Source organism: Caenorhabditis briggsae, assembly GCF_000004555.2.
Source record: "Caenorhabditis briggsae complete genome, chrII, whole genome shotgun sequence".
Classification (NCBI taxonomy): domain Eukaryota; kingdom Metazoa; phylum Nematoda; class Chromadorea; order Rhabditida; family Rhabditidae; genus Caenorhabditis; species Caenorhabditis briggsae.
The window spans coordinates 6,745,450-6,756,203 of record NC_013486.2 but is presented as its reverse complement, the minus strand read 5'-3'; the positions used below and the strand labels follow the sequence as shown (position 1 = coordinate 6,756,203).

Sequence of the window (10,754 nt, the reverse complement as noted above, 5' to 3'; positions counted from 1 at the left end):
TTGTTTAGCCGCGGAGCATTGTGTCGAGCACCACGGATTTGTTGGAAATGTGGCTGCTGGAAGAATAGAAGATGGAAATAGAAAGATACGGAGAGATACGACGATGATCAGATTGGGAAAAATAAGAGTTAGAATTCAAGATACAGTATCCAAGATTACCAGAAAAGGAATGAGATATAAATTTTGGATCTTTGCTATCCGGAGAAGTAGAACGTTTCCGTGCTGACCTATCTGTCAGATTTTCATCGAAACTCAGGAACGACATCATCTATATTGAAAATGTACATTTCCCGAGGGATGGTACGTCTAGAAGATAGGAACCCACCACAACCGAATAGAAAAAGAGAGGCGAATAAAAAAAGTACACGAAAAAGATATCCATGTGACCCTTATATATGTACAAGTAGATTATGGAAAAAAGAGAAGGCTCACCGACAAAAAAACATGTCACATATAGTTATGTAGAGAAGAATTTTGATGAGAAAGGAAGACGAAGAAAATGGAATTGGGGAGGTAGTAAAAATGGAGAAGAAAATTAAGAAAAAGACATAGGACAATGTCCGAAAACTAATTGAAATTTGGAGATCAAGGGTTCTTGAAAGAAGCTGAGAAGAGGAAGACATGGATGTAAGAAACAAAATAATGATGATGAGAAATTTTTGATGATCTTCTAACTCCTCCATCCTATTCTTCCAACTGGAGGGCAAGGGGCAAAGAGTTTTTTTTCGTTTGGATGAAATATTGGGTCAATCAGTGAAAAATAGTCATGTGAATAGGGGGAAAAGAGATGAGAGCGCCTATTACTCAATGTCCCAACGAAGCTATTTTCCGATTCTGGATGGATTGAAGATGTAGAAAAACGAGGAGAAGCTTGAAGGAAAGGGACAGGGTAAAAGGAAACTTGAAGACGTCATTCAAGGAAAAAGGCAACGAATTTAGTATATTTTACAGATGAATTGAAATTCAAACGGATGTGTACGGGAAAAAAATATTTGAAGTTATGCCGGAAGTTGGGTACGGTAGGAAATGAAGTTGTTCAAGGAGAAAATTTGGGAAGACGGATTGCACAAAATAGAAAATATCTAGAATTTTGATGCTGAAGATACAGTTCGATTAGAAAATGTATATGTTTCTTGAACCCTGAGAGTTTATGGAAAGTGTTGAACGTCGATGTCCAGAGTTTTAAGTTGATAAAGCGTTGGGACATTATTTCAGAAAAATTTGAGGTTTTAGAAAAAAAATTGCACAGGTCTTCAGGACTGATTTTTCGTTAAGATTCTAATCGAATGCTATAAATATTTAAGTGCTAAAATAAAAGTAATGGCCAGTAAGATATACAAAAACATATTTTTCAGTTGATTTTGACTATTTTCAGGAGTCTGGAGCTTGGCTGACAAGTGTCGGATCACTTTGAAAATATTGGAGGGTGTAAAACAGACCTAGATTGAAAATTATTGTACAAAAAAAGTGAAAAAATATATGTCTTTTAGAAATCGCCAAATATCTGAAAAACTAGGAATTTTCAAAGAATTCTGTAAATGCAAAGTTTTCAATCTAGTTTTGTTTTACAGCTTCCAAAGTTTTCGGAGTGATCGGAAACTTGACAGCCGAGCTCCAGACTTTTGTATATCTTATTATACTGGTACTGTACATGGTCATTAACGAATTTATAGAACGGGTAAAATTAGACTCGATTTCAGTGTCGAAAAAATTTTTAAAAAAAATGCACAGTAAAGCGATAATAGGGTTCCGAATATTTACAGTAGACCGATATCACGATCATAGATGAAATTTGAAGACCGCTTTCAACCAAATCAGAAGTTGCTCAACCATCAGACCGTACAAAAAATTCGTACAGTTCGAGGACAAAAAAAGTCAAGAGCATCAAGAAGAAAAGTGAGATGTAGTCACTCGATTCGCATCCCTTATAGATGCAAATAGACGGAGATCTATGGAAAAAAAACACAAGATTCTTGGTTAGAAGAAAAGAAGAAGAACAAGACGATCATGGAACAAAAACCGAAAATTTCCGACCTGGGGCTAGTGCTCGGAGGGTCTTTCTCCCTCTCCATTACCATCACTTCCTTTCTTTGCCGGAAGAAGAAAGTTTGGACACCAGAAATAGTTATATTCTCTCTATCTTCTTTTTTCTAGAATAGAGAAAAGTTTGTCGTCCTGAGCCGAAAACCGCTTCTGGGATGTTTTAAAATCAGGAGAAGAAGAAGAAGGAGAGAAAAAAGATACCCGTGCGAGACAAAACAACTTCCGGAAGAGGGGAGTGCACCTGTGCGAGAAATAATTGGTGTCCATAGACTCCTCAAATTTCTACTTCTTTCTCGTCTTCTTCTTATTCTTATTCTTCTTCTCCTTGTCCAGGCTCCTCTATTTTTTTTTGGACCCTTCATGTTTTGTGACGTCCTATTCTTTCGAATTTTTCATTTGGTGTGTTGTTCGTGGACCTCTACACCCACAATTTTTGACAAATGAAACAAGAAAAAAATAGAGAAAAGACAAAAGAGGTCCCGACCGACCTCTAACCGATCAACAATTTTCGACGTAAGACTCTTTAGTAGGTATGAAAAATGGGCGGAGTCAGGCAGTAGGAAAAGAAGAGGCAAGTTTTCCCTCTTATTTCTCTTCTTTTTTAAGAGAAAAGATTTTGCGTGTCGATGAAAGATTCAATAACACCCTCGATTCATATATTCACACCTACGAAGGATAGATTTCACAAAGTTTTCAAAGAAAAAAATAGTTTTATAGGAATCGGATGGATTCTCAACATCTGGTCGGCAGGAATCTCAGAAAAAACTGAATGGGTTATAACATTTTCTGGAAGAGAGAAAAGAGATAGATCATAAAATAAAATAAACAATTAAAGTGATGACAAAAACTACCTGACCATGGAGTCGGATCAATGGAAAATCAGATTTTTGAAATTTCAATCTTGGAGCTGTGTAATACGGTCGAACTACCGTAAGCAAAAGTATTCAAAAAGCAATATCAATCTAGAAAGAAGACTGAAAATTTCAAGTTACGGTTGTTAAGGGAACCGTTGAAAAAAGCTTATTTTTATACAAACAATAATTGATTCATAGAAATTTCATTTTCAAATGTGGGAAGATATGATTATGTTAATTTTACTGGGAATCAGAAATTATTTGGTTATTAATTGAATGATTGAGTAGTCTGTATGTCATTCTTCGAATCTTTTAAAATAAGAAAAACCTCTACAATACAAAACAGAGAGATTTCAAGTTCTGATATTTTTTTCAGTTTTTCAAAAATTTGAATAATTTCCCAGGTTTCAACGAGAACTAGATACCGATGTTTGGAATTCCGGAGAGCAATGACATCTGTCATCACTTTACAGAGTGCCGGATTCTCTCAATTTGACCTACTTTCTTCTTTTTCTTGCGGGCTCCCCCCGTCAAATGGTCGATTACCTTGTCTTCCACTCTGACTAATGACCACAGGAAAACCCGAAGAAGAAGAATAAGAAGGGAAAAGGACAGGAGCGAGTCAATTAGTGAAATGGCTCAAGAAATGTTAAGTTTTCCGAAAAAAAATAGGTCAGAAGGTCCCTAGAATATTTCAGGGGTACTGAAAAGAAATACTTTTGTGACGTTTTAGAGACTTAAGAAAATTAGTGAAAAAATAGCAGAACGAATAGAATGGAAAAAGAGAAAAAACAGAGTATCTCTTGATTGGAAATTAACCTCAGAGAAAAAAAACTAACGGAGTAGGAAATACAATTCAGGAGCAGAAGAAGAAGGAGCAAACCAAGGAAAAGTCAAGGAAAAAGTGACGTTAAAATTACATAGAAGACAATCTGAAAACTGAGAAAAAAAAGGATAAAGAAGAACTTGTAGACAGAGGATTCAGAAAATCTTCTGAAAAAAAGAGAAGAAAATGAAAGATGATCTCATTGTGAAAAGGAGAATATGAAGCGAAGAATAAGAAGAAGGTTCTTTGTGCATAATTCGATGTGTTGTTTTTGAAGATTTTAGAGAATGTAGATGTGGAAAAATAAAACAGTTTTCTTTGGAATAGTTCATTCTGAAGAATTGAAGTGTACTTTTCAACCCGGAATTAGGGAAAACAAGAGAGAAAAAGAAGAAACAAAAAAGTGAATCCGACAAAATGTCTATAAACAAGGCAAGTTGGAGAGAAGGGGAAAAACGAAAACAAGAGCAAGAAAAGACAAATGGGTCCGAACACTAATCCCAGGCCAAAGAATCTTCTTCACTTCACTATCAAAAGCATTTACACATTCTAGACCATTTCCCCCTTTTTTCCAGGCGGTTTCATTGTGACGTATAGAATGAAATGCTGTGACAATAAATTACAAAAACGGATGGACAGACAAAAAAACGCCGTGTTTTCAGTTTTTGCCTTTTGGCGGTAAGTTCCTGTGGGAATTGGAGCGGTAAAATTTGAGAAAGAGAATGACAAGAGATCATATGGATTGGTTGGAAGTCGAATTAAGATTTAGAATTTTGCAACAAAATTATCTGGAGTACACAATCGGAATTATTATTACTTCATAGATATTGACAACTTTGTATACCGTATTTTCTCTACGTCTACCCAAATCATCAACTTTGAGCCGGTTTTTCTCGGTTTCTGTCGAAGATATCAAAAAGTTGTCAACTGATAAAATGTTTATCATAATATCAGAATTATTTTATCAGTTGAAAAATTTTTGATATCTTTCACAGAAATCGAGATAATTGAGCTCAAACTTGATAGGCTGGAGGGCCTTTCTGTTACAGGTTTTACGGTATACTTGAATTTCACGACATAAAACCAATTTCAAAACTTAAAAAAAATCATACCATAAATCCTGTATTAGAATGGCATCTTTAATTAAAGGGTCCCTCTAATAAAAGGGCCCACCGAGAGGGGCTTGAAAAAATAAATGGACCCCCTGTAATAGAAGGGCCCTCTTCAAAATGTGTTGTTTGAAATGGAAAATTTCCGTACATTTCCGGTGAAAAATATTCCGGAAATTCCGAAATTTAACAGAAATGTGTTGAAACATAGTTTTTTTGTACTTTCTTAATTTTACTTTCCTAATTTTGGTGAAATTGATGGATTCTATTGGATTTTCATGCACTTTCAGAAAAAATTGGCCGGAAAAAAAGAACGTCCCCTGTAATTGAAGGACCCCTCTAATAGGAAGGCCCTCCGGAGGTGCCAACAATAGAAGGGCCGGTCCTTCTAATACAGGTTTTACAGTAACTACTCTGTGAAACGACTCTCAACCCAGAAAAAAGATGATAAACTATATCGATTTAGAAAAATACAATTGACGAAGAAAATTGGAGAAAATAATTCTACACAAAACTGGGAAACTTTTTTGAACCTTGTGACTTGTGACCAGCATTTTTCATAAGACAATAAGACAAGAGTTCATCGGACTAGCAATTTTATGTTCGAAATGACCAATGGTCTGAAGGAAATCGTTCCAAACCGGAAACATTTTCAGTAAATGAGCAAAGCACAAACTCGGGTTTTTTTTTTGGGACCAAAAGCTCATATTCAAAAATCTCAAGTTTGAAACTTTTTGGATACTCGGGGGCGAGAAGAAGCGAGGATGGGAAGGGATATGAGGGGTTATGGACTGGTGAGTAAGTGAAAATAAATGAGATGCACAAGCAAAAGACTTTCAATCTCAAGGGAATCAGGATTTATGGGGAGCAATACTGAGGAATCGAAATGGGATTTCATATTATATACACGAAATTCAATTTCTTTTAAAGTCACATCACCCGCGCGGATACAAAAATGAGGAAGAAAAGTTCCAGAACATATCTCTTATGACAGAAACAGCAAAAAATCAAAAGAAAAGAGTGAAAATAGAAAAAAGAAACAGTGATCTTCATCAATTTTTCATAAGTTCATCGAAAATGTATGAGACGGTTGGAGATGACAGGTTCTTGGTTTTTAGTGGCGGTGATAAAAGCTGTTCGTTGGGAAAAAAACTAGAAAATATTTTCTGGATTCATTGAACTCTCAAAAGAATTGAGAAGAAGAAGGCGGACGACTGGAAGGAAATGGCCTATTTGAACGGAATATTGCACTCAGATGGAGCACAGGAAAAAGAAAAAGAATCCCGGGAGCAATTTGAAGATTTGAAACTGGATGGAAAAGGCTAATTATAGGTTTGGCACAGAATGAAAAGAACGAATAAAAGAATCATGAAGGAGTGGAGCTAAAACGGAATGAAAAATATAGATTTTTTTGAATTTGAGCATAACTGACTTCTTTTTTTAATTAAAAAAATCATAAATTTGAATTTTGAAAATTGAAATTGAAAAATCAAGATACCGTAAAACCTGTATTAGAAGGGCCCTTTCAATTGACTGACTTTTTCCAAGTGTCCACAAATAATCGAACAAGATCAAAATCAAGGTACAAATGGAAAAGAGCTAAAACAAAAATTAGGCAACACTTTTTCGTCAATAGGGCGCTTAGTAAAATGATTTAGTTACTGCTGAGCAATTGCTCAATTTTCTGGCCTACTCTCTGTCCTCTATCCTATGTATTATTCTATGTTCATTGTTGGAATCTGATTATCATGTATTTTAATGTTTTTTTTCCTTTTTTTTCCACGATTCTTGCAATCGTAAATAAATAAATAAATAAATAAAATAAAATTGAAGAGCCCGTCTAATAGAAGGACTCTCCATGAAGGGATTGGAAAAATAGCATGGCCATCTGTAATACAAGGGCCCTCTTCAAAATGTGTTTTTAAATTAAAAACTTCCGTACTTTTTTTGTGATAAATATTCTGGAAATTCCAAAAATTTACAGAAATTGGCTGAAATACAGTTTTTTCTCAAAAACTTGATTAATTTTGGCGAAGTTGATCAATTTTCATGCATTTGGAACGATGTTTCACCTAATTTTTGAAAAAGAAAGTTAGGAAAACATGGCCGGAAAAAAAGCCCCCCCCCCCCCGGATATGAAAAGCCTCTCTATTAGAAGGGCCCTCCGAAGATACCTTGGAAAAAAAAGAAGGACCGGCTTTTCTAATACAGGTTTTACGATATTGATAGAAATAAAAATATCTTTATCTCCAACATATGGAACAATAGATCATAGAACAATAAAAGTTATCCAATAAACCCAGGAAAAAATAACTGCTGACCCACTCAAGTTCATAACAAAGAGAACTGCAATACTCAAAATTTCCTTCCGGACCTCTTTCCGAATATCTCTGTCACCAACCACCGAGGAAAAAAAAACAAGTTTGATGTTTGGCGACGACAACCCTTGGACCTTTTTGGGACACAAAAAAAAAAACAAAAAAAAAGAAGTAGAACGAGGAGATTCTTGAGATTCTAGATAAGTGATCTGAAAACAACCTCAACTAATAATGTAAACGAATTTTGGTGGGTCAAAATGGGTAAGGGGTAAGAAGAAGAAGAAGAAATGGTAAAGTTTTTGACTAAAAAGAAACCAGAGAGAATGCGTAGAAGAAGAAGAAGAAGAAGAAGAAGAAGAAGAAGAAGAAGAAGAAGAAGAAGAAGAAGAAGAAGAAGAAGAAGAAGAAGAAGAAGAAGAAGAAGAAGAAGAAGAAGAAGAAGAAGAAGAAGAAGAAGAAGAAGAAGAAGAAGAAGAAGAAGAAGAAGAAGAAGAAGAAGAAGAAGAAGAAGAAGAAGAAGAAGAAGAAGAAGAAGAAGAAGAAGAAGAGGAAGACCCCTGACGCCCATACACACCGATGGACCGGAAAAAAGAAAAGAAAGTGGTTGAAATGGGTCCCCAGAGACGGTAGAAAAAATAGTTGGAATCTTGAAGAGTTGCAGAGAAATCAGGATAAAAATTGGGAGGAACGAAAAAAAGAAGATGGATTAGGTGGAGAAACAGAAGAACCAAACTACCGTATAGAGAAAGAAAATGTGATCTTCATCTAGAATTTATGGTCGTAAAATTGTCATCTGACTCTTTCTTTTTTTGTTTCTTTTGTGAGGAACAACCTTTCTGATCTTATGGACCAATATTTTTATCTAGACTCTAGAGCCAAAAGTTCAATTGGGAGTTCCTCTAAAATTCATGTCATCTGAAGTAAAGTGACGTGGCACTGTCGGCTGGTTTCGTAACTAAGAATGAAAAAAAAAACAGCGCGTGCAGTTTTTTTGATGAATGACCGTAAGTGGAGTTGTTCGGAAATCTGGGTCCTTTAGGGAAAAATTGGATTGGTGGACACCAAGAAAACGGAGGATGCAGAAAAATTCCATGCACTTTTTTCCAGAAGAAAAGTATCAGCTGGCATAACGAATAGAGACGAAAAAATGAGCCAGGACCTTATAGACCTCACAAAAAAGCTCGCATGCGGAAAATCTCAATTTGTCTCAATATTTTTTTCTCGCGCACTCAAAAAGGTTCCGTAAACTTTTTTCATTGAATAGACAGGGCTTTTTCCTCTTTTTCTCTTTCGATGCAAAATATGAAAGAAACTGGCGCAACACTTATATTAAGGAAGCACAAAGAACATCTGAGTGGTTTTGACCCGATGCTTCTGCTTCTTTTGACGGAAAGATTTTAAGAGAATTGGGAGAAGAGAGGAGAATATTACGGACCATTAGATTGGAACAATGAGTAAAGACATTTGATGATGATAGAAATTATTATAGGAAATATGATGAAATCATGAAAGAGATTCAGAAGGTTCAGAGAGGGAACGAAAATAGTTGGATTAGGAATGTGATTTTTTAGATGAGAATTAAATGTTTTATTTCCCAAAAATTGGAATAACATAGGAATAACACCTTCTAATGAATAATATAATATAACAAGTAGTGAATTTCAAAAGTTTTAATTTTCACATCAAAGTACTGAAATTTCAAAAATTTTTGTGAGCCACGTGAATCTTTTGAATCTCCCAAAAGATGGACCGTTAAGTTTTCGGGAGCAACGTGTTTTTTTAACAAATATAACAGAAATATTAACACTTTCTGAATATTTTTTCCAAAATTAAAACTTTTGATAATCACTACTTGTTATATAGTAGAATGGAATACTGTAGAGTTGAATATACCTGAAAATACTGAACGATAATTATCAAGTTTAATATTAAGATATAAAAAGATGAGAAAAAAATTGAGAAATATATAAACTGACCGAGGAGAATAGAATAAATCTGTAAAAATAAATCGACAGTTACTACATACAAATGTGACATAGTGTCGATACGAATTTTCAAAAAAAAAAATGCTCAAATTCACTAAAACTTGTCGAAAAGATTTTTGGGTCTATCTATGTGCTGCCCACAAAAAATTGAGCTCAAATTTCCAAAATGTAAAATTTAGGGAAATTCGTTAATCCCAAGAATCATTTCCAAGATCCTGCGGGTTACTGGAAATGTGTTGTAATGCTTTTCGTGAAAGATACAGTACTCAGAAGCCAGGAGGCTGAGCCCCTGGCAGGGCGAGTAAACTGATTGGTTAAAACAAGTCAATTGAACTGAAATGAAAGATAAATAGTGAAATATCGGATCTGCAGAGCAGCTGATAGATCGGAGGCCAACTCAATCAGTTCTTGTGACACCTGTGGGTTAACTCGATTCCATTATTCTACCGTTTACCGATTCCAAATACGCGCACAACTTAACTCAATTGCTGTTTCTCTCTTGATCTCATTATCTCAGCTTTTGCACGTTTTTCCCTACTTTCTCGTAATTGAACAAGCCGTTTTTTAGGAATGAGGGAACGAATTATAGAATTGGGTTCGACTATAAATTTGAATTGGAAGACGGAAGAGACGAGGAAAAACAAAAACTTGAGAAAATGGAAATTATTGGTCCTGGCTGGCGTGTCTAGCTTGTCTCCGGATAAGAAAACGTCGGAAAGTAAAGGAAAAACGACGGCGACATTTAACTAAACAACACGTGTTTGTCATCAGATGAAGGAGTTGAAACAACGAGGAAATAGTGTCAAGAAATTGGAATCGCAGAGAAAAAGGATAGACGACAGAAGACGAAGGACGATGAATTGGCGAATGAATGGGCGACACAGAAGCAGCCTGATTTTTTAGAAGAAAAGACGAAGAATAAGAAGAAGACGGAGGGAGTGGAATGAGGGTCCCGTATGACTCATTATTGCTTTTTTTCCATCTAATTGAATGTTCTGATGGGAGAGAACTCAATTATTTTTTGAAATTGCACTTTTTTCTTTTTTTTTCATCATAATACAGTTCGCAAAGTTCATTTAATCTTGGGGAAATTAAATTTGCCATTCTGCTAAAACTGAGCTCAGTATAAACTACAAAAAAAGGAACTAGGACTTGCAGCAGAAACTCAATACGACGAAACAAATAAGAAACATTTTGGACGCCTCTAACGTAATGGGAAATGGGTCAGTTCTCGGAACTTGTTCCAAGAACTGACACGAGCAAAAAGATCATGATTAGGACACAGACAAAAGGGACCCAAAATTGGATTTTAGAGTAACGAGATAGAGGAGACGGAAAAGATCCAAATGGGTTAAACTTTTGAACTGGTCAGGGGGTCCAAAAAGTTACAAACCCTTTTGGATATCCTCAGTTTTGATAAATGGAAAAATCCGTGAAAAAAATCTGCTTCTGGTTCTCCCAATACCAAGTTCTAACTTATGGATCTTCAGTAGAATAAGTGTTGGGACCAAACTTCAACCCATTTCCTATTCTTCTCCCTATCACCGTGTCATGCGGACCTCTTTTCGTTTTTATCTCTTTTTTGCTTGTTTTCATTTTGCACAAAAATGCTCAATGAC

At 35.4% G+C, this 10,754-nt stretch overlaps 1 protein-coding gene across 1 annotated transcript; it reads left to right on the top strand.

Annotated features, from left to right (window-relative positions):
* Positions 1 to 5,596: 5,596 nt before the first annotated feature.
* Positions 5,597 to 7,919, top strand: CBG03276 (the record flags this gene model as incomplete). Its single annotated transcript, XM_002631376.1, has 2 exons — positions 5,597 to 5,626; positions 7,482 to 7,919. 2 exons carry the CDS (start codon positions 5,597 to 5,599, stop codon positions 7,917 to 7,919), a joined length of 468 nt encoding a protein of 155 aa, XP_002631422.1.
* Between the last annotated feature and the right edge of the window lie 2,835 nt (positions 7,920 to 10,754).